Source organism: Coenobita brevimanus, chromosome 14, assembly GCF_032717465.1.
Source record: "Coenobita brevimanus isolate Jiangsu-jjx chromosome 14, ASM3271746v2, whole genome shotgun sequence".
Classification (NCBI taxonomy): Eukaryota; Metazoa; Arthropoda; class Malacostraca; order Decapoda; family Coenobitidae; genus Coenobita; species Coenobita brevimanus.
The window spans coordinates 26,041,733-26,067,064 of record NC_136967.1 but is presented as its reverse complement, the minus strand read 5'-3'; the positions used below and the strand labels follow the sequence as shown (position 1 = coordinate 26,067,064).

At 38.6% G+C, this 25,332-nt stretch overlaps 1 protein-coding gene across 1 annotated transcript in view; it reads right to left on the bottom strand.

Moving 5' to 3' along the window:
- Positions 1-582: 582 nt before the first annotated feature.
- Positions 583-25,332, bottom strand: part of LOC145390236 (macrophage mannose receptor 1-like) — a 40,526-nt gene continuing 15,776 nt past the window's right edge. The window contains exons 8-16 of the mRNA XM_080265231.1: positions 23,131-23,288; positions 17,684-17,796; positions 16,469-16,575; positions 11,296-11,363; positions 8,893-9,060; positions 5,271-5,491; positions 4,984-5,113; positions 4,080-4,262; positions 583-746 (exon numbers count right to left, since the gene is read on the bottom strand). Coding sequence (XP_080121357.1) covers positions 583-746; positions 4,080-4,262; positions 4,984-5,113; positions 5,271-5,491; positions 8,893-9,060; positions 11,296-11,363; positions 16,469-16,575; positions 17,684-17,796; positions 23,131-23,288 — 1,312 coding nt within the window. The remainder of the gene's footprint in view (positions 747-4,079; positions 4,263-4,983; positions 5,114-5,270; positions 5,492-8,892; positions 9,061-11,295; positions 11,364-16,468; positions 16,576-17,683; positions 17,797-23,130; positions 23,289-25,332) is intronic.

Genomic DNA, 25,332 nt, shown 5'->3' with positions numbered 1-25,332 from the left:
TACAGTTCGTTCGTCCCTCTCTCTCTCTCTCTCTGAACAGGCTCTATATATATATATATATATATATATATATATATAGGTAGATAGATAGATAGATAGAGAGATAGATATATAGATGTATTTAGATCTATATATATATATAGATATATATAGATATATATAGATATATATATATATATATAGATATATATATATATATATATATATATATAACTTTTAATCTTCGCACGTTTATCTTCTGATGTAGCATGTTTTTCCACCGAAGTATTCACCTCACTATGTTTCTTACCCAGTTCATTATTCCATCTTCCTTTTAAATTCTACCGTATTAATCTGTCCACTGGTGCTTTATTCTACCTAGCATCCAGGCTTCATTTCTACTGTTTCTCCTGGTAAGCTATTCCATCTAACTTCTAACCTTTACTCTTAACTTTTTTACTTACCACACTGTTCCGCTTAACTTCTTTCTCTTCTCTTCTCTGTCACCTAATACTTTATTCCATCTGACTTCTAATCTTCACTACCATATCGCTCAGCACGTAATTACATCAACCTTCCAACCTCATTTGGATACTCCGTCACCTATATCCCATCCCAACCCAGCACCTCTCCTCCTAAACCCCCCACGCATCCTTTACCCTGGTCCTGGCGTGAGCGGACGGTGAGGAGGGATGAGAGCTCTGAGCACGCCTGTCTTGCCTCCTGGAAGCTCCTTCTCTCCTTGGACACAGCCACACATTTGGTGCCTGTGGGAGGTTGGGAGACTTTCATTTCAGAAATGTGATCCGTAAACTTAGATATCGAATGTAGGCTTAGATACTAGTTATCGGTTATACCAGTGATGGTATACCACTACCAGTTTATATACTAGTATATATAATCAGTGTATATATATATATATATATATATATATATATATATATATATATATATATATATATATATATTGCAATTTCTTAAACGAAATAATGTAAAGAACGTACGGTTACATGATCTGTGGCAGAATGATAAGCACCTCCATGCTTTAATAAGCTATCAGAATTCAAAGTTAGACATCTGATGAAAAAAAAAAACGAAGAAGAAAAATATATTTTTTCCTTATCGCTGACGGCCTAAATACATTGAAACCAATAACAATTGGACATAGCGGACAAATTCAATTATTTTTTCAATTTAGCGCTATAAAAATACACAAAAAACACGGAACAAACACAGAGAACACCCATACGTGAGAAAATTGTTACAAAAACACATGAGACACTTGTGGGGTTACCTGAATCGAGGGTGAAAATAAACTGCGTGCTACTAAAAAAAACACACGGAGCAAAAAGAGTTGTTTCCATGGCAAGCGGCCTGTAGGGTAAATGGGTGTATAAAACAATAGTGTCCGCTGTCACTCAACAAAGCAGCGCGGAAAATTGCAAAGAGACGGATGGACAAACTGGTTAATGATTTACCTTACCTCTCTTGTCCCTATGTTATTTTGTTTGAGGAGCGAAGTTGTACGAGTAAAGGGGGATATAGGGTAATCTAAATATACATCAGCGAGGCATTTGCTTTGGATCTTTCATGCTTGTGTTATCCATAATGTAATATGCAGCTTAATATCCGTATTCTGAAATGCGGATTCCACCGAAGGAAAAAAAAAAAACGATCAAGTAGTTCATGAGAGAGTACGGTTAGAAAGTTACCCTATATTTGTAAATGGTGTGTATTAGTATAAGTGTGTGTGTGTGTACATATAAATAAATATGTATATGTATATTTATGGATGTGTGTGTAAGTATACATACATATATATATATATATATATATATATATATATATATATATATATATATATATATATATATATATATATATTTATTGTCAAATGTATATTAGCTTTGCGAAGTTTAATATATATATATATATATATATATATATATATATATATATATATATATATATATATATATATATATATATCAAATGTATATTAGCTTTATGAAGTTTAATATATATATATATATATATATATATATATATATATATATATATATATATATATATATATATATATATATATATATATACTGTATATATATATATGTATGTATGTATCTATCCATCTATGTATGTATGTATGTATCTATATATACATATATATATATATATATATATATATATATATATATATATATATATATATATATATATATATATATATATATATTAAACTTCGCAAAGCTAATATACATTTGATAATATTTGCTAACAAACGACATATATATGTACAGCACGAGCTTTCGCGTGTCGCCAAGCCTGACCAGTATCGTGAAGATACTGCCAAAACTGTGTAGTGAACATAAAGTATCCAAGGTATTGTGTCCGAATGCACGGGTTCCTGTGGGTGCAGGCACTGGGTGAGGGTGAGGATTATAGCCGGTGAGGGCGTGGGATGCAGAGAATGGGAGCAAGGAATACTGTGGGTGAGGGTGGGGGATTTGTTGGATGAGGACGGTGATTAATATGGGTGAAGGTGAGGGATGCATTGAGTGAGGGTGAGGATTACTGTGGGTGAGGGTGATGATTATTACGGGTGAGGGTGCGGATTATTGTGAGTGAAGGCGCAGATTACTGTGGGTGTTGGCGAAGATTACTGTGAGGCCGAACATTAGCGTGGGTGAGGGTAAGGGATGTAGTGGGTGAAGACGAGGAATACTGTGGGTAAGTTTGGGGATTATTGTGGGTAAGGGTGAAGGTTGTAGTCGGTGAGGGTGGGAATTACTGTGGGTAAGGTCGATGTTTATTGTGAGTGAGGGCGAGGATTACTGTGGATGGAGGGTACAGATACTGGGGTGTGGGCAGTGGGTGTGGGCAAGGACTACTATGGGTGCAGGCAGTGGGACGCTGTAAAAGCATGACATGAAAAACCACTACATAGAACTTGCAGGACAGGAATATATTGGAGACGAACGTGCCAGCGCTGGAAAATGGTAGAATAGTCGGAGGGGTTGGGGAACGACACTATCAGATGTGAATACCGGATTTTAGAGTAATAATTTACCCAGGTAATATGATAGAAAAACATTCTCTAACATAAACGAGATTAATGAATACTTACATTTTGAGAGTGGAACATTATAGAAGAGAATATGGTCAGATCACATACCCTTGGGAAATCCTATATTTCAAGGAAACGTATACACTGAGTCATGGGATATATGAGTTAATGTGGTGGCAATAAATGCAAAAGCGTGAGACAGAGACAGTAATCATGTTTACAATTTAATATACCCCTCGAGCGTTGACTTCGACTGAAAAAATCACTGATTAGTCAAACCGTATAACAAATTCAATATAATGATAATAGCAGTAGAATGGACATAAGTTGGCACCGTCAAAGGACAGCGACTATGCATATTCTGAACAAAAATATGCGTATTCACATGAAACATCAGCCACCCAAAATCATAGCTAATTAAGCAAACCTGCCACGTTACCCATTAGTGTTCCTATTTTTACAAAGATGGTTCCTGGGCAAGGTAAGCTAAAGTGTGTGTTGGTAAATGCGTGGCAGGAGCAGGGGAAGAATTGTGAGGCCGTGTCCCACCTTTCCAAGCAGACGGGTGTTGAGGAATATTTGAATTCTTACGACACTACAGTAGCCAAATGATAATGTGTGTGTGTGTGTGTGTGTGTGTGTGTGTGTGTGTGTGTGTGTGTGTGTGTGTGTGTGTGTACCTTGATCATATCCACCTCATTTATGCTACCGAGATAATAATGATGATGATGATAGCTATCTAGGTGACCTGCAGGTGAACAAATTACAAACATACCATGCTGCATACACACCCTCTTATCACTTCGGTAACAGATATAATACAGGTTAAGATGCAAGCCATTCCTGGGAACAGCACAATGACAATTTTTTTTCTATACCTGTTGCCGCCTGGAGAGACCTACCGTACTGAAGAGACAGGACAACACCATGAAACGCAGAGGCCATAAGCTTCTAACAACAAAAAACGACGATAACAGAAGAACAATGCAAAATTAAAAGAAAGACCGACAAAATGAATACAAATGTGACCCACCATAAGGCAACCATCCTTCAGGACACCGTGAGATGAGGGAGGGTGGCAAGGACGGTGATGTGGTGCTGGGCTGTGAGGTGGCGTTGCGGGGCTTCTTACACACACACCCAGCCATAGTGTCGCACCCCAGGTCAGTCCAACGGCCCCCCTGGTGGCTGTATATACCAACGCAGTCCTCCTGGGCTTGGGGACACAGTTGCACTTGGATTCAGTGAGGGCAAGTATACAAACACAGACTTCGTAGTGTAAAAAAGTTGATAGCAAATAATGTGTGAAAAAGTACAGTACAGCTTTAATATCATAAAAAAATAGTAGGTTGCTGTGCACCAAAAATTACGATAGTATGATACCTTACGATAAATTCGTAGTTATTAAGGCCTTGTATAAAAAAAAGTAGATGTGCAGTTATCACGCTCAGAAACGGATATTTGTACTGGCACACATATATCAAAACTGTTACTGGCTAATAAATGAGTAAATGAGGAAGGCAGGTTCAAGAAACAGATGATTGCACACACACACACACACACACACACACACACACACACACACACACAATTGGAGATTCAGCAGAGGGATCGACTCATGACTAAAACGCGAAATTTTGTCTGAAGTAGTAGGTGGTCGGCTACCACTGTCCCTGGGAAGTAGTAGTGTTACCCAGTGACGTATTGGCTATAAGTTTTGTAACCATCCACACAGTCGCCACTCTTAGCAGGCGGACTGGAACAAAAATACACAAAAAGCGCAGCTGAGACTAACAATACTTCGTCATGCTTTTGATCTCAGTCGTTGTCTCTTTATTTTAAGTATGAGAGTTCATGGCTCATACGAGTAAAAACACGAAAAGAACAATATCTGGAACAAGGCAAACAGACAGACGCCGATGTGTAACATGACCTACCAAGGAAATTGTCGGGCTCTCCTGTGGCCCAGAAGTTGAAGTCAAAGGTAGTGTTGTCGGACCAGATGAACCCCGAGCCTTGCATACCCAGCCCGCCCAGCCACAGCACCTCGTCTGAGAGCCCGAAGATCTGGTGTAAACAAATTGGAACGGAAATAAGAAAAATGGGGAATACTTCTCCCATAATAAGATAACACAGCCCCCCCCCCCCTTCCACACTCACACAAACTCGTAAACACAAACACACACACACGGACACGGACAAGCACCCGCACTTAAAGACCAACCTTAGATTCAAGCCAGGCGTTTTCCTGACTAGAGTGTATGGATGCCAGGTCACCCTCCTCTCCACGACACCTGAGCATCGCGGCGTGCCAGGTGGTGGGCGGGTGGGCGGTGCGGGCGGCGGACAGAACCAGGTAGCAGTGGTCATTGTACTCCAGCCACCCATCGCCACAATACACGTCAGGGGTCTCGGTGGGGACGGGAGGAGTAGATTTTACTTTGCCTGTGGGTGGAATTAGAATTGAGAGAGGGAAGGGTGAGGATGGACGGATGAGAGGGGGAAAGGTTGGATGGGTGAGAAAGGGGCGGAGGAAAGAGTAAGAGAGGAAGTGAGGATGAGAGGAGGAGAGTGGGTAGGGTGAAAGAGGAAGGGTGGAAAGGAAAAGGTGGAAAAAATAAGAAAGGAAATAGGAGGAAGGAAGGATGAGAGGAGAGTGGGGAAGGTAAGAGATGAAGGATGGGATGGATGCGACAGGAAAGGTGGGAAGCGCAAGAGAAGGATGGTGAGAGTTAGAAGAAAGGTGGAAAGGAGGAGGAATGTGGTAGGCTGAAGAGATAAGTTAGGAAGGAGAGGAGGTGCGGAAAGGGTTTGAATGGCAGCAGATGGGTAATGCAGAGAGAGAAGGATAACAGGATAGGGCAGGGAGAGGTAAATACGATGAGAGGAAGGGAGGAAGTGGGAAGGAAAGGGAAGAAGCGACATGTATAGATGAATGGGAGGGAGGAAGGGAGGAAGGAATGTAGGGAAAAAGGAGGACAAGGAAGAGGAATAAAGAGAGATGAAGGAAAATTATGAAAGAGGAGGGACGGGGATCAAAAAAAAAAAAATGAGGGGATGAAGAAGAGGAAGAGGGAAGGGAGAAGGCAATAAGGATGGAGAGACAGAGAATGAGGAAAAGAAGATGGAAAAAGAGAGAGGGAGAGAATGAAGGGAGAGAAGAAAGTGAAGTGAGGGTTTATGGAAGAATGGGGGAAGAGAGGGAAAGTAGAGATAGGGGGAGAGGGGAAATAAGAGGGAGCGGGAGTGGGCAAAGAAGAAGAAGGGGTGAGAGAAGAGAATAGGAAAGGGGGGAGAGAGAGAGAGAGAGAGAGAGAGAGAGAGAGAGAGAGAGAGAGAGAGAGAGTAGAGAATGGGAGGAGAAGGACAGAAAAGAATAAGGCGTGAAAGAGGAAAGATTTTCGAAATAGAAGAACGAGAAGGGAAGGAATGGAGGAGGGGGACAGAATGGGAGTTGCTGTAAAGTTGATATAAAGATGTATGCACGTTGTGAATAAACAAAAAGATGTTGTAGGGATGTCTTTCCTTTACTTTGATTTCTCTTGCCAGAAGAACAGCAAAGAAAGCAAGAAGTTTCAAAGAGAGTCAGGGCAGCTGATGTTTATATATATATATATATATATATATATATATATATATATATATATATATATATATATATATATATATATATATATATATATATATATATATATATATATATATATATATATATATATATATATATATACATATATATATATATATATATATATATATATATATATATATATATATATATATATATATATATATATGTATATATATATATATATATATATATATATATATATATATATATATATATATATATATATATATATATATATATATATATATATATATATATATATATATATATATATATATATATTCTCTATTTTCCTCTATTCTGTATCATGTACGTGACGGTATCCACCATCCACTCACTCTATGTAGCCCTATTGCTACCTGCATGTGACGCAACATTTTACGACAAACCAAATGCTTTCTTGTACTCTAGAAAACAATTTTTTCAATTGGGTGGTGATAAGTATTATATTACATACGATGTTCAGTAAGTTCACGCGATTCAACCGGACGCGGTTAAAAAGAATTCGAATCCAAAGAATGGCTAGTATTTACTGTTGCAGCCTAATTGGGCAATACGGCTTTGGCTGATAGATGTATTATTTTCTTCCAATGATTCGACAAATTAGACTTCTGGAAAAAAGAACAGGCGAAACATAACTAACATGCACAGAGACGCGACGTGCTATCTGAATGAACAACTAGTCTCATAACGAAGGTAAAAGTAACAGGAGAAAACATGTGAAATAGGGAGTTAATAATACTGAGGGGAAATAGTGATCTTCATGCGGTCCTGCTTGGCCACGTGCTTGCATCTGTAAATAATTCTCTGAAATCACAAGTCAACAGCCTGAGAGTGTATAATGATTATTAGCATTCATGCATAAAACTGGCATTCATAAGTCACGAGACATACACAAGCAGCCATGGAAGTATACCCGTGTGCTTGTAAACAATCGTTGGGACAGTCTATAATATGGTCCTGTACACTTTATCTCCTCTGCGTATGGCATTTCTGTAATGCACGACATATATAACAAAATGCCATTATTCTTACTGAATTTACAGTACATAGGGTGAAGAAATTATCAAAACAGCAGTGATACAGTATACACACAACAAATCTTGAGATGAAGCATGCCAGCAGCTGGCTCTAGCACTATTTCACATTTATCGTGTGTGCATGACTGATGCTTTAATAATTTCTCCACTGTCAGCATTGTATATCTAATAACAAAGAAACCTTTCATGGTATTTGTTATGTATTACAGTAGGACAATAGGAAAAGGAAAGAAGCAACGGACAGCACTGTACTTTGCACTATCCAAGTCTTTGCTCACAAGGCCCACCGTTGCCATGGTAGTTATTTGTTTCCCTTCCTCTGGAAACCGGTTTATCAAGACAATCCATTAACACAGACTGGCTTTCACCCCAGTTAATCCGGATTAATGGGCTTTTAGTGTAGTTTCAACTACCTTTCCTCTTGAAATGCTTCCCTCCGATATTGTAAGTGTTTCACTATAGAGCAGTACCTCCTTCCTTTGCAGCTACAGAGAATTTAACATATTACATAACTCATATTAATTTTTATTACTTTCATTGGTTTTCCATGGCGATAATAACAGCCAATTTCTTCTTACCAACTTTAACCAATAAATACCGACGACTAGACTGCACATTGAGAGGGGTAATATAGGTCATAGCGTTCTCGTCACACAGAAGTCATATATTCTAAAAGTATTTATCACCTACTACTGATAGTTCTTTCACTTTGTACTTCATTTTCCTTATTTCTGGATCCCACCTCGGTCCATCTTTGGTGGGAATGAGGACCAGGATCAGGATAATGTTATGATCTGTTTATCATCACCCAACTCTCATTTCCACTAATACAAACGGAGGGAGAGATAAAAGAAAGGACACAGGAGTATTAGTAAACAAAGGCCATTTAGTGGACATTATGACTGACAGTTTTTCAGTTCTGTGCTTTCCAGTCTCTGTTCTGGGTCACCCTAGACACTCTACTTAATAATCTCCAAATTTATGCTTGTATACGTCTGTTTCTGGATCTCTTTCAAGCCCTGATTGAAGCGCGCGCACGCACACACGTACACCCATACGCACACGCACAAACACCCACTCACCCCTCCTACATACACACCTACGCCCAACGTAAAAAAACCCACAGTTCATCATACATAACACACCACACAACCACATGTCCCTTACCCTCCTACCTTGGTTCACCTTGCAGATGTATGGGAGGTGTACGTGGCAGGGTGAGTCAACGAGGTGCATGGACAGCCTGAGTACCGCACCACACCTGTACCTGCCCCCCTGACCCTCTGGCTGACCCGGCCACCAGTTCACGTAGTCGAGGGGGCTCCCGTCGCTCCACGCGTGACCTGCCGGGGCGGAGTCATGTGGGGTCAGGTGAAAGGCTTGGTGGAAAGTTAGGGATCAATGAAGGCGTGTAATTGACAAGGAAAACATCCCACTCCCACAGATGATAATTTTAAATACTGCTGCTACTACTACTACTGTTACTACTACTACTACTACTATAACCACCACAAGTAATGTTGATGATAACGATGATGATAATGATGATGGTTATGATGATGATGACGGTGATGGTAAATTATTATTATTATTATTATTATTATTATTATTATTACTATTATCATTATTATTATTATTATTATTGTTGTTGTTTTCATTATTATTATTTTCATTATTATTATTATTATCATTATTAAAGAACTTCCGTTCTTTAATAATGATAATAATAATAATAATGAAGTTCTTTAATGCCATCGTTAGATGTACTTCAGATTAAGAGAAACTCACTCCCGAGAAGGTGTTAAAGAAGGCCTTGCCTAACCCTCCCAGTTTAAAAAGTTTCTACTAAGCCTAAATAAACTGTGCGGTGGTTTGTAAGATGGTGAAAAGACTAACACAACAATCGGGTAATCCTGGTGAAGGAACTGAACATCTAAAGTCGGGTGAGAAGGTAAATTTGGAAGAGATATTGTGGTGGAAAGAGTGAATGATGTGAAGTATGACTGTTGAGATTAGTAACAAAGGATAATGGGAAAATAAGTACTTCTGGTTTGACAGAGAAAACTAGTAGAACTGAATAATACAGATATACTGGACGTTGTCGCAATCATTACTTGAGGGAAAAAAATACTGATATACAGTATATATATATATATATATATATATATATATATATATATATATATAAACGGCCATACCACGTTGAGTACACTGCTTCGCGTCCGATCAGCGAAGTTAAGCAACGTTGGTACTTGGTTGGGTGACCGCCTGGGAACACCAGATGCTGTTGGCATAACGTTCTCCCTATGTGTCAAGTGGGGTTGGTGGAGGATTAGTGCCCCTCCCTGTAAAACAATTAACTCTAAGCCCTTGACCACCCCGTTTGGGATACATGGCGTCTGGCAATGAATATATACTATATATATATATATATATATATATATATATATATATATATATATATATATATATATATATATATATATATATATATATATATATATATATAATATATATATATATATATATATATATATATATATATAATATATATATATATATATATATATATATATATATATATATATATATATATTATATATATATATATATATATATATATATATATATATATATATATATATATATATATATATATATATATATATATATATATATATATATATATATATATATATATATATATATATATATATATATATATATATATATATATATATATATATAATATATATATATATATATATATATATATATATATATATATATATATATATATATATATATATATATATATATATATATATATATATATATATATATATATATATATATATATATATATATATATATATATATATATATATATATATATATATATATATATATATATATATATATATATAATATATATATATATATATATATATATATATTATATATATATATATATATATATATATATATATATATATATATATATATATATATATATATATATATATATATATATATATATATATATATATATATATATATATATATATATATATATATATATATATATATACATACTATATATATATATATATATATATATATATATATATATATATATATATATATATATATATATATATATATATATATATATATATATATATATATATATATATATATATATATATATATATATATATATATATATATATATATATATATATATATATAGTTTGTGAGGAGATGGTAACCAGAAAACAAAATGGGGATATTTCAGTTGAGGGAGTGATTTGGGGTTCTGTGAGGAACAGAGCTAGACGGTATACTGACTGGAGAAAAAGTGAACGGAATTCAAACTGATACTAAGACCTAGATGTTAGTGAACTATAAGGCCGAACCTGCACTACTCCGCTGACGAGCATGAATAGAGTTTGCAGTATATATATATATATATATATATATATATATATATATATATATATAAAATCATTTCCCCATACCCCTCCCTGTATCCCTTCCCTTCTCCCTCTCATTACACACTCTTCTCCCTCACCCACCTGTGTTATCTCCCTGCTCCAGACCCACCCACACGAACTGATAGGTGTCTAGTGTTTCTCCAAAGTACCTGGAAGAAATGAAAGCTAGTTAGAAGTAGGTCAGCAGAGGTAAAGACATTGAGAGCTAGATTTTTTTTTTTTTTTTTTTTTTTTTAGTATTCTCGTGAAGATGTTGAATTTTATAGGGAACGACAAGTGCTCGTGGGCCCTTCGGGCCCCTCGCACTTGCCCCTACGGAGGGCTCTCGCGTTTATGTGCTATTCTAGTGTAACGTTGTCACTTAGATTTTTTGCAGCTAACCAACTGATCGTGTTATTTGCAGCTTCGGGAATGGAACCCAAGCTGTCCGAAAGCAAGTCCGAAATACTTTAGTTGTACCTGTGGGCAAAAACTTCTACGGAGATCCTATGCCGGGCGCCAGGAGTGGCATTTTTTGGTTAAAATGTGATCGTTCATTAAATATAGCAAAAGTTTTTCAATCGTGATGGGACCAAGTTTTTTCACATACTGTAAGCGAACTTTATGCGATTTCTGTGCCAATGTTGGTGCGATTTGAATGTGCAGTTTCGGCTGCCCAAAATACACACACACACACACACACGGCTACTGCTATAGTATATTAGATGAGCAGCAATACTTAGGGGTTCTTTTATCCACGTCGCCCCTCACAAGATATAGCGTCAGGCAGTAGAGGGTTGTCCTGTCTCAAAATCATCAGTATATATATGGTGTCAACGTCCAGTCTCTAGGTCCCCATGGAGTGACCATAAATGCCCCTGCCATCCTGCCCTATCCTAGTGGCATTTTTTGTTTTTGTTTGGGAGTACAATTGCTCATCCAGTCATATTAGCAACGTCGAATTGAATGCCTCGGCAAAAGTCTCGGCATCGCCGCACTTTCGTCATCCCCCAAAACCAAACAAGGTATTATGGTAGGTTAAAGTTAGGTTAGACCTAAGTTGATTAGACATAGGTTGGTTCACTGTCAAAACATGGCTTTTTTTTATTATTATTATAATTATTTTTGGGGTTTCATTAGTTGAAATGTTTCATCCATTCCCAAGCAAATGTGAGAGAGTGCCACATCATTTCTCGCTGTACTCGCTGCGACACTGCCTGTACTGCTAGATGACTAAGTGTATGAAAAGTAAAAAACGCGACTCTTGGTGACAACCAAGAGGGATGCATGGAATCACTGTCTGACTCTGTGTATTCACTTCTCAAACATTCGTGGCCTTTCCTTTAATTTTCCCTCTGTTCAACATCACCTCCTTTTCTCGAACCCTTACTTTTTCTCACTGAGATTTAGTTGTTTGAGGCAACTGATAGCAAACCCTCCTCTGTATCCTTCTACTTTCTCTATACTCACTTAAAAGCCAAACTGGTGGTTCTGCATACGCACGCAACAACACGCTTTGCTCTCGTGTTCCTAAACTTGAATAATCTGAATTCTCGACACTCTGGCTTCGGGTATCCTGCCATTCTCTGACTAATTATAGCTGTGCTGTGCACTTATCCTCTATTTCTACCTACCATGAAAAATTCTTTGACTATCCCACTTCTAAAATGGAACACAATCTACTAGTTTCTCCGTGCTCTGATATCTCCATTTTCGGTGACTTCAAAGTTCGCCACTACCTTTGGCTCTCCTCTCCTTTCACTGATCCACCTGGCGATCAAGCTTACATCTTTTAATTTCTTGAAGGTGTAGAGTAGCTTGTACAGTACCCTTCCCTTATCCCTGATCATCTTGGATAAAATTCCTACATACTTGACTTTTTTCCGTTACAAGTAATCCTTCTGATTGCTCTGTTTACTTTTTCTGTCCACTGGGCTCCTCCAATCATTACCTTACTACCTTAAACCTTGCCTGTTGCTCTTGTAAGAAAAGACTTCGGATACTCACAAGATGCTGTATCTGTGGCACTTTGGGCCTGATTATTGGGAAGCCCTCAGGCAGCACTTCTTTGATTTTCCCTGGAATGATGATTTCTTTCCATGGTCAGGAGCCACCTGATAGTACCTAATGCATTATGGAGGTTATGTTCTCAATCACGGAAGCATACATTCCCTTTTCTTATCCTCTGACCAACGCAAAAAACCTTAGTTTAATCACGCTTTTTCTAATGATGTCCACAGCAAATAGAAGGCCTACAAAAGGTAATGGCACCTACCCATTCCTGAAAATTTTTAATCTATTCTTAACAAAAAAAATTTAAAGTACCTCTCCTGTCATAGGCTTCTCACCGATCACCTATGTAGGTTCTATTCTGCCAGGTATGCTCCATTGGCGGTCTGCTCACCTTCCTTTCAGACTCTTGGTCATCCTCCATTTGGGCCTGGCAACAGCTTTGCCACTGTACATGTCATCTCAAATGCTTTCGACAGAGTCGGGCACAAATTTTTAATATTCAAGCTGCTCTCTCACAGTTTCTATCCTGTCTGTGCCTTGATCTCTAGTTTCCTTTCTGGTCATTTCATAGTTCCTGCTGCAGCTGGCCACCAGTCTTCTTCTAAAGCAATCAGTAGTGATTTCTGCAGGGTTTTGTCCGATCACCAGTTCTCTTCCTTGTATTCATCAATACTGTACATCTAACTCTGTCGACTCATACCAATGACTCATACCCTTCATGTTTCTCTCCGTTTCTTGCAATGTCCATCATATCTCTGACAGTGATAAACGTAACCTTGCTGATTTCACTGCCTCCAAAACTCAGTTTCTACATCTTTTGACCCACCATAATCTTTCCCGGGGGATATCCGTTAATATTTTGCAATATTCACTTCAATCCTGCATAATCTCAGAATACACTTGGGTTTCATTCTCTCGAGATTTATCATAGAAAGATCGTATTACCTCTCTTGCAAAACCTGCCACCAAGAGCTTAGGTGAGCTAAGACAACTCTGTGCCTTCTTTATCCTCGCGTAGCTGTTGACTCTATTCAGGAGTTTTATATGTCCCTGTGCGGAGTACAACTCTTATGTGTGTGAGGGGGCGGGGGCTCACCATATACAGCTCTTCTCAGTAAGGTGGAATCAAAGGCTTTTCGTCCCAGTAACTCTCCCTCTCTTACTGACTTCCTTCGACCTCTGACTTTTTGCCGCAGTGTTACATTATTATCTCTTTTCTCTAGCTACTTCAATGGTCACTGCTCTTCTGAACTGTCTGTTTGCATTCCTCCATTATGGCAGGCGTGTAGCACCCATCTGATAGGAAACTCTCACCCCTTTTCACCTGCGGCGAAGCTGACAGGTCTGTAAATGGTACACCTTGGGGATCTTTTTTTTTCTCTTTCTCTCTCCTTCAAGTAAAGTCCGAATATCTGCTCTTGGAGAGCTCTGAGCGATTTTCTTAATAAATACAAACTTGCTCAACCTGAAATTTGAGTTGATTAAACATGTCGGCTGTTACGTCACCTGACGCTTCAGCTGAGTATTAGGCGGATTTTAATTTCGGCCATAAGGAGGCATTTTTGCAACTTTCTTGTAAAATATCAAGTTGCTCAGTTTGAAACATGGAGTTGATCTGACAAGACAGCTTTTGCATCAGCTGATTATTTAGCAGTTTTCAATTTTGGCCATAAGGAGGTATTTTAATAAAGCAACTTCATATATTCTTTAACAGTTTCACCGCAGGTCCATGATGATAGTATCTTCTTCTCTGTCCAACTTTCTAATGCTAAAGTTAACCGATACTTCCAGTCCTTCATGGCTGCAACAGGTCAACTCTGGAACTGCCTTCTTCTGTCTCCATTTCCTTCTGATCATGACCTCCAGTCATTAAATGAAATGTAGCCAGGCATCTTGAAATGAATGGATCTTGAATGTCTTTCTTTTATTTGTTTTTTCTTGGAAAGAACAATCTTGAGGGTTTCCAGCCTTTTGTTTCTTCTACTTTGCAAAGAAATATACAGAGAAATAAATAAATCTTCTGTGTTTGTGAAGTTCTGTTGTAGCTCTGGGAGAGATTTGTGTTTCAAAAGTGTTAATGTGTTTCTGTGCCTTTCCTTCATTTTCTTAGCTATTGTACTTGAGTGCTATTTCAGAGTACGTCGTCCCTGGAGGGTCGTGAAATGTTCTATGATGTCCAAGAGCTTGCCTTTTATGTGTAGAAAACTGTAGTGAAAAATTTTAACGTATTATTTGGTAATGTGAGACAAAATATGTGGTGGGCCGGGGCGCCCACCATCCACTCAGTTGGTGTTATGCTACAGTCCAATAGCTCTACACTGAATGACAAGCCAAATTGTTTTTGTAACCCAGTGAGCCATTTACTACCATGGGCAGTGACTTTATAACCAACTCTTTTTCTGATGGTCAAATAGGTTCAGGCAGTCCAGCCAGACGTGGCCCATAAGGTACACATCCGTGAGAGGGTTCTAACGTAATGGCACAAACAGACGAACAAATGGTCACTCTCACCTTAAATGTCAGGAATGAGAAACCTAGCCCAAAGACTCCATGCTTCCGATGAGGCAATAAGGGACTGGGTGAAAATATACAGAAGCAAAATGCGTCTAGTAGAACCAGAATAACTGTACTGAATGTTTCAGTATCTTTTTTTCTCTCTCTCTTTTTTCATAAAGATACTAATAATAAATCAAACAATGACAATGTTTTATATATCTGTCTATCTATCTACCTACCTATCTAGCTATATACGGTATCTATCTATAATACTTTTAGAACATATTAACCTATAAATATCTTACTGAAATGACTGTGGATGGCTGGGTGTCCATTTATGAATGGTTCTCCACACGAGAAAATTAAAGGGCCACTGGTGTAAAGTGTATTCATAAAAGGATCTGCAGATGTCCCCCCCTTACCCCCCCCCTCTTTAGTAACGATCACTTCGGCACTGCCCTTCCTACAAGAAAAAGTTGTATGCCAGAATCTGTTCACGTTGTATGGAGTACAATGTGGTTTTCTTTCATTAAGGATTGGCCTAGGGATATTGCACGACGTATGCTGCTTTCTTTCATTATGCCGGAAGATTCAAGCCACTACTATTTACTATTTAGTCTGCTACACTAGTCGTCAGCTATTGGAAATTTACCCTGGCTCACGTAAGTTAGTAAGCTTACTAATTAGGAGATATGCAGAGAGGTTGACCGTTACTTAAGGAACAGAAATATAACGAGAAATTTGGAAGATAATGTTTAATACTTACGCAAGGATCTTCTCTTCTTCTTCTTTGCTGGAGATGCTTGCTAGGTGACCCCCGTATGCAATACATTCAGTCTCCCCGGCATTCCAGCTCACAACATCAGAGAAAACCTGGTAGTGTGATACTTATTAGGGAAACTATTGCAAAGTTTTGTGACTCTCTCTCTCTCTCTCTCTCTCTCTCTCTCTCTCTCACTCTCTCTCTCACTCTCTAACTGCCTTCCTAGCTATCGCTCACTTTCCAGAGGCGGATCCAGAAAAAAAAAAGGTGGGGGGAGAGGTGTTCCGAAACATTCTGAATCAGCCGTACACTCGTAATGCATGTCGGGAGATGTAGGGGGGTCTGGGAGCTTCCTCTTGGAAAATAGAGCAAAATAGTGCACTCTTATGTTATCTGGATACACAATGCCCGAGTTACCAGTATTTGTCGAAAAGTCGATCTAGTAGTACACTAATAACAATATTATGACGATAGGCTTTCCACCAGAAATATGAATATGCGCACCCTCTGAGCTGTGTCGTCCATTATTGTGATGTCATTCGCGTTTATGACAGTGCAATAATAACTGGAAAGTGGTTTATCAGGCTGGAGAGATTCTATGGCTGCTATAGAACCCCCTTGTATCCGCCACTGCTTTCGGATCCGTGGCCTCCTATATGATATTAATATAACCCCCCATATTATCTAAGAGGTTTACTCATCCTAATTTCCGATTTACTTAGACAGTTATTGCATGCCTCTCAATCAATCAGAATCTTTTTCACCATCAATCCAGCTGTATGTCATCTATTCTGTGTTTGCATTCTTACACATAAATGCCTTTATATCCATGGCTGAATATCGTTTAATGACACCTTTCCCTAGCATTGTAATGAATGGTGAACTGGATGCAACAAGAGCAATTCTGTGCTAAATTATAGATACCTCACACTATCTAGCATTTATAAATGACGATTAAACGAAAGATTAAGAAAAAATAAAATGAGTAAGGACTTCTGCGTGAAGTCAAACAGTACAATGCTTTCAAAGACCAAAGCTTGTCTATGATTCCACAGCGTCTGCTTCACGCTTACTTTCTCGACGCATCATATTGAAGAGCATTATCTATGAGCAATAATACATTATGAAACCTCTCTCAGCCATAGAACATCAGCCAGTAGAGGGAAATGACAAGTAGATGAAGTAAAATATTAGACGAACTTTTGTCTCGGAGTTTACCTTGTAGCAGTGTTTGTTGTGGAGGAACCAGTCATTGGGGCAGGGCCAGATGGGTTCTGTGGTGGGTGTGGTGGCGGGTGGCGTTACGCTATAGTGCGCCCGGGGGTACTCACCTGAAAGTGAATAAATTAATGAATGAACAGATAATGATATAAAAGGATTGATTGATTTTAACACTTTAGCGCAATGGCGTCTATTTTTTATAGTTTAGGTTATTGTTGCTGTTACCAGACGATTAAAATTAGGTTAGGGGATTCCTTTGGTAGTGAACGTGTTAAAACGATAGACTAGGTGTTCTTGGGCTTATGAGATTAAGGCATGAAAGATAATAAGTGAACGAAGAAGTTAATGAATGAATGAATGAATGAATGAAGGCAGAAATGAAAAGACTATCTGAATATATGAACACATGATCGACTGAAAAATAATGAAAAGTTTGATGAAGGGAAAAAAACAAAAAAGAAAAACTGAGGTCAGAAGAAAACACAGGTATGCAGAAAATCTAATGAAAGGAAAACAGAATAGTGGGGCTGCGTCTCTCCTAATCGGGGTTACACATCAAGGAGGATAGGGTGGCATGAGTAGCCGTGAAGCAGAATAAAAAAAGATGGAGGAACACGAGTAAGTCAAACTAAATCAGGGTAAGATGGGCAATATTGAATCAAAGAAGGATGGGGTAACATGAGTGGCAGTGAGCCCCCCAAAAGAAAGGCATGAGTGATAGTGAGTCAGATAAGAAAGGCATGAGTAGCGGTGAGTCAGAGAAGAAAGGCATCAGTAGCAATGAGTCAGAGAAGAAAGGCATGAGAAGCAGTGAGTCAGATAAATATGGCAAGAATAATTGTGAGTCAAATAGGAAAATGATGGTGGTATGAGTAATTATGTTAGAGAGGATTGGAATGGTACAGTCGTCAGCATAAATTAGCTGCAAGTTTACTCGTGTGATGTGAGTCCCTTTGTCTGGCAACAGTGTAAGGGGACTAGTTGCCATCTAGACTCTTATACACTTTAAAGACGTGTTTTTAAGAAGTGGTACTAGAGACTTCCTGGAGTACAATAGTCTGTATACCGTATTTGATCAGTATAGAAAAGTGCAAGAGTTGACAGAAGAATGTTATGGAATGACGTATGAGCGTAATACTCTGGTATTCCTCATTATAACTGTGCCTAAACTTCGTTTCCCTCTCTCCCCCTTACCTCTTCTGATGTCTCCCCCACCCCTCCCTTTCCCTTCTATCCCCCACTCACTTTCATGCCTCTCCACTTTCTCCTCTCCCACCTTCTCTATCTTCATTCATTAATCCACGGCACTAACTCGATTGGCGCACCGCAATTCACTCATGACTATTTACTTAACCCAGTCTGCCCTATTCCCAACTGTTCGCAGTACTACCAACTATATCCAAGGTTTGTTATCAATATTCCGTCCTGTTCGAGTCCAATTCTCACCCTCCTCGTCTCTCTTCCATTCCTTTTATTCCAGTTGTCTTTCTTTTCTCCACCCTTTGTCACCACCAACAGCCGCGACATATAGGAGCATTGAGGTCTCGTTCATGTGATTCATTCCTTACTGGTGTTTGAGTGAGCCTGGCAGTCGGTGGCTATTATTTCAGTAAACGAAATTAAACAAACATTTGTGCCCATTCCTCCTACTTCTTGCCCTCTCTCTTCCCTAGGACAATGTTCCCATCCTCCTCATTTTAATCACTGATTCATGAAGCAGGGTCAGAACCAATAAGGTTTCGAACTGCTGCATCATGTTTGGAGTAAAGAGTGAGAGAAAAAGACTGTGGCATGGCAAAAAACTCTCGAATGTAGACGAAGAAAAGAGTTACAGGAATAGACATGAAGTAGTGAAGAGTGCGGTTTGTTATGTAGGCTAGCGCCATGGATAATAATTATAAGGTAGACAGGGTGACGAGAGAGAGGAAAGGAGATGAAGGAGAGCGGGAAGGGGAAAGAGGAGGGAAGGGTGGGGAGGGACATTGGATGGGTACGAGGGGGACAACAGAAGTTTCATTTTTCGACCACATTTATCTGTCGCCTTTTGCACATTTTTATGCTAATCAGATATAAAGATTATTGTATTATGAGTGGTTTATAGTACCAATTCTTACAAACATGTCGTTAAAGCGTATAAAAGCCTGTGTGGCAACTAGCTCCCAAAGTCTGCTGGGCGAGGTTCTTCAATTTTTGTACAAATTATGTAAATACATTATATTATCTTGCTTAAGTTATTCTAATTAGGGACGACAGCTGACGTATATGGAAATGTTCCTGACTCGTCTGGTTCCCTTTCATATATTGATGTCCCCTATATTAGGTTGTGCCTCGACTGACAGTCACCAGGTGATGAGTGCAGGTATGTCATGTAGAAAGGCATTACATATCTGCAGTCGATGGTGTTCTCTTGGTCGAGGCTTTTTGAATATTAGTGTAGGCCTAGTTATTTGTCTCTTAGGTTTAGTATAGGTTAGCGATATGTCTGTTAGGTGGTTAGTTTTAGGGTCTTTAAATTAGGTATTTTGTTTATAAGTAATATAAGGTTAAAAATATAAAAAATAAATAAAAATAATAAAAATAAAACTACAAAAAAATAATAAAATAAAAATTATTATATATATATGTACGTGTGCATGAAAGTGTGTATGTTCATATGCATGGATGTGTGTATGTATGTATGTATGTATGTATATATATATATATATGTATGTATATATATATGTTTGTATATATATGTATATATGTGTCAATATATATACATATATATATCTGCCTTAATGACCAGAGGCTCCGGCATCAATGGTCGATAGGAAAAAAAAAAAAAAAAAAAAAAACTCCCAAACACTATTGTCAGACAAAGCAACCACAAAACACGAGCAGGCTTGCAGCGAATTTGTGCTGACGACAGTGCATAAGAATGAATGGCATGAGTAATAGAGAGTCAGAATAACTGGACAGCTTGAATAACATATTCCTATAAGAATGACATGAGAAACATTGAGTTAGTTAGGAAGAAGGGGGGGGGGAGGCACGAAAAGCAGAGAGTCAGAAAAAAATAATGTGGATATGAGTTTTGTGGCTGAAAACAAAATAGCTGAAAGCAGAAAAGAAACATTTTATGTCCTAAACAGAGAATGCAATAAATGTTAGAATGTGGGGACAGAAAACAAGTGAAAATGGGAAGTGTGCGAAATGGTAAAGGATAAAGGGAATAAAGCCAAGCTGACACCTAAGATAAGTATATATTAATTTAATGGAGAGATGAATAGGCAGAAATAGATGTGTGCAACAAAATAAGAGTAAATAATTTATAGAAATCAGATATAAGGACAGAATGAAAAGACAGAGACAGAAAGTGAATGTAAAGATAAAAAACTATTATCATTATAAAACTAGATGCCATCTCACGATGGGATTTCACCCATGTAGCCAGAAAGTTTTTCTCGGCACATAATTTTGCACCTCCATTTCGATTTACGCAATTTCATGATGTAAAACACATACAAAGCCAGCCAGCCAACCTCACAACTGAAAACATTACTACTCTGCTCGCTTTGCAACTTGGATGGTAAGCGAGCGGAGTGGTAATGTTTTCAGTTGTGAGGTTGGTAGTTTGTGTTTGGTCACCAAAGGTCAACTAATTGGCCTTTGGCAGCCGTTTTGGTGACCTGACCTTGACTCCGAGTGCCTATTTTCGAACTCGCCCAAGACTTTGGCCACATCTTGATACCCTGAAAGTTTCATGTTGATAGCTCAAGCCGTTCATGATATATCTTGTTTACCCACACAAATAAAGCCAGCCAGCCAACCTCACAACTGAAAACATTACCACTCCCCTCGCATCGTGGTAATACCATCGTATCTGTGTGACTAAATATAGCAAATTTTTAACTTTCGGGGCACCGCAATCCTACAGTAATATGATTTGACTCCTGACTCTTCTCCCCTCTGATGTTAAGTTCACTTTCTTTCATAAAAATAAAAACAAAACATGTCTTCTATTAAGAAAATGATAATAATAATAATAATAATAATAATAATAATAATAATAATAATAGTAATAATCATCTTCAACATCATCATCATCATTATTATTATTATTATCCATCCATCATCCAATCCTACGTTGCTCCATGAGGAGTGTAGAGGCCCGGGGCTAGGCAGTTGGTCCTGATATTTAAGATGAGAGTGACCAGCCTCACTCATCCCTGAGTGGCATTACATGAGCTATACACCCCAACCACCCCTTGGATATAAACCTTCATCGGCACAATCCGATTGGAGTGCCGTATTTACCCACTAAACCACCAGGCGCCAAAATTTGGTTATGTGGCTACCACCCAGCGTAGTAAATGGTTTCCTGGTGTACAGGAAACCATTTGGCTTGTCACTCAGTGTAGAGTCACCCACAGGCAGAAGGAAGAGGAAAGAATGAAGGAATGATAGATAGAAGAGGGAGTGTACAGTCACCCGTAGGCAGAAGGGCGAGGAAAGAATGAAGGAAAGAACGACAGAAGAGGCAGGAAAGAAAGAAGGAAGGAGGAAAGGAAAGGACAGACACCCGAGAGCAGCACTACATCGAGTGAGTGGATTGTGAGCGCCCCCACCTACCATTAATTATTATTATTATTATTATTATTATTATTATTATTATTACTACTACTACTACTACCACTGCTTACTACTGCAGTACTATTATTGTTATGCCAGTAAGGCTAACGGTAAAATTAAGAAAAACACCAACTCACAGACGAAGGGCAGCTCCGCATCGCAGTCTCTCACCACCCAGTCTCCCAGAGACCCCTCTCTGTCCCCCTCCTTCCCCGACACACCTGTTTTCACACCCACACCTGTCGCAGCCACACACCCGCCCTGCATCACATCTGTGCAAAGGGGAGGGAATATGCACGTGTCTAGGTATAAAATTATCATCATCATCATCATCATCATCATCATCATCTTTACCTCACACTGTATATTCCTGTTAATGGGGCGAGATGAAGTGTTCTTGATAAGGTGTTTATTGTGACATGAATTAATATAAAGCAAACGAAAAACAAAACAAAACAAAATACATCTGTTGCCTTGTGATACAATTCATATAGGTTTGGGATCTACACATGCACACACAAAAACATGCACATGCACACACAGGCACAAACATTCGCACTTACAAACACAAACACAAACACAGACACAGACACAGACACAGACACAGACACAGACACAGACACAGACACAGACACAGACACACACACACACACACACACACACACACACACACACACACACACACACACACACACACACACACACACACACACACACACACACACACACACACACACACACACACACACACACACACACACACACACACACGTCAAAGGGGAAGGGAAAGTCAGAGGACGAAAATAATACGGGAAACGCCCACATATAATTACCTGGTTCTCCTTCGCCCCAGCTTGTGAAGAGGACTGGATCCGAATTTGTCCAGGTGAAAGACACGGCGCTCTGAGACTTTCCAGACCCCGACAAGCCTATCCAGCACTCGGCCAAACCGTTTTGTCCAAGGAGGGTGGCCAGAAAGGCGTTCTCGGGCCTATGGGGATGACATCATTGAAGAGGGAAGGCCAGAGTGAGATGAGTTGTTGATTTTTTAACAACCCCAGAAGGGCGAAGTTATATTTATTCATTCTACTGCCTGATAAGTTGTATCTAATATGGGATATATTTTGTGGCAGCGGCTTTCCATAAACTCCTAACATACGATGGAGTTTATTGAAAAGTCTATGTCGTCAGATGATTCCATGCAACTTAACCCATTCGGTCCGATGACGCGTTTTTCTTTTTTATTCTTGCTGTGCCTACACTATTTTATTCGGCTTCAGGAAACCTTAAGTAATGGCGGGGTTAATAGAGGGTACGTCTAACCCCTCAAGGTAAAAAATCAAAGCTGAACAAAACCACCTACAGCCAGTAATTTTAAAAGAGTATTGTACACCTTGAGACTGAAGGGGTTAAAAGAGATCTATCTTACTGAAGGAGTTGGATCAATGTCCATTAAGCTTTGTAGAACAATGGCGTTTCTTCTGTTTATTCTTGCTACCATCACGTGCTATTCAGTTTAGGAGTGGTCTGTCATGTGATGAAGTTAAAAACAACCTCCATTAACCCTTCAACAACATTGCTATTTCATAATTCATTCTTAGAATTGCTATACTACATTATTCAGCTTAAACAAAACCTATTTTGGCGATGAAACAGCTAAGGTCATTGCTGGCGAACTATGATGTGAGACCAAAGGAATTAAACAGTAAAAAGAAGAAAAAAAGTAATAGACACCAGCAAAATGGTGGGACTGAGAAGAAAAGTAGGTGGGAGATGGATAGTGTTGGGAAAACTAACAAGTGCAGAAGTAGTGAGTAGACGAGGGACCATTTGGGGTTTGGTTAGAGTGCTGCACCTTGCGTATGAAAATCCTTAGGGAGATATTGGGAACCGCCAGATGGGGCTTGACTAGAATGAAGCACTGGGTGTGTGAAAATCCTCAGGGTATGATTGCCAGACCAAACTCTCCTACAGATGCTCCTACCTTTAAAGATAGACTCTCAAAGAATAAGTGTCAAAGTGGCTGAAATGGGAGGAAGAAAAGGATGTTAAAGTTGTTGGAAATAGAAATGATAACAAGAATAAAATTACATGAATAAAGAAAGACAAGGATAAAGGATAACAGAGGTGGTATAGGGAAAGACAGATGAGTGAATAGGGGGTGATGAAGCAGTGGAAAGTGGTTAGAGGTCAAGAACATTCATGTGTTCAGTATGATGACATCTTTTAGAACTTATTTTTATTACGACGGTTGTTTTTTCAGCTTATGGAGACTTCTCTTGGTAAAAAGAGCAACAAGAAATATCCATTAACTCCTTCAACGTAATGCCCTTTAGATTTTACTCTTTTTACTGCCAGGAGAGTTCATCCATCTTCAGGGGGACCTCTCTTGGTGAAGGGGTTAGCTAGGCGACAATAATTATGGAAAAGAGGCAGTACATGGGAAAGGCTAAAGTGAAAGGATGGATATACTGAGAATCACAGGTATCTATACGTTAAAGTACCGATACAATAGTAAACGGAGACACATGGGGATCTACGTGGGAGGGAGAAAGAGAGCTGACGAATGAGAGGAAAAGAAAACAGAAGGAAGAGATGGCAGGAAATATTAACGATTTACCATTTCTGTCTCCTGTTCATCCCCATCATTAGGTGAAAGAAAAATTTGATAAAAGGAAGGAAAGATAATGGAAAGAAAATAATAAGTAATTTTATCATCTGACTGTCTCTCTCTCATCCATTCCCTCCCTCTTTAGGGGAGAGGAAAAAATAGAAAGAGGAAAAGAAAACAGAACGAAGGCGACAGGATATGATCATAATTTGTCGTATCTGTCTCCTGCAACAGCTCCCTCTTTACGGGAGAGGAAATGTGAGGAAAGAACAAATAGAGAAAAAGAAATAGGAAAAAGAATGCCAATGGATATTGTAATAGTTTATCATATATGCATCCTTTATCACCCTCCCCCCACGGTTATCTCCCGCTACCTCTACCTCTCACCAAGAATAGTTGTTATTCCTTATCTCTTATCTCTTCT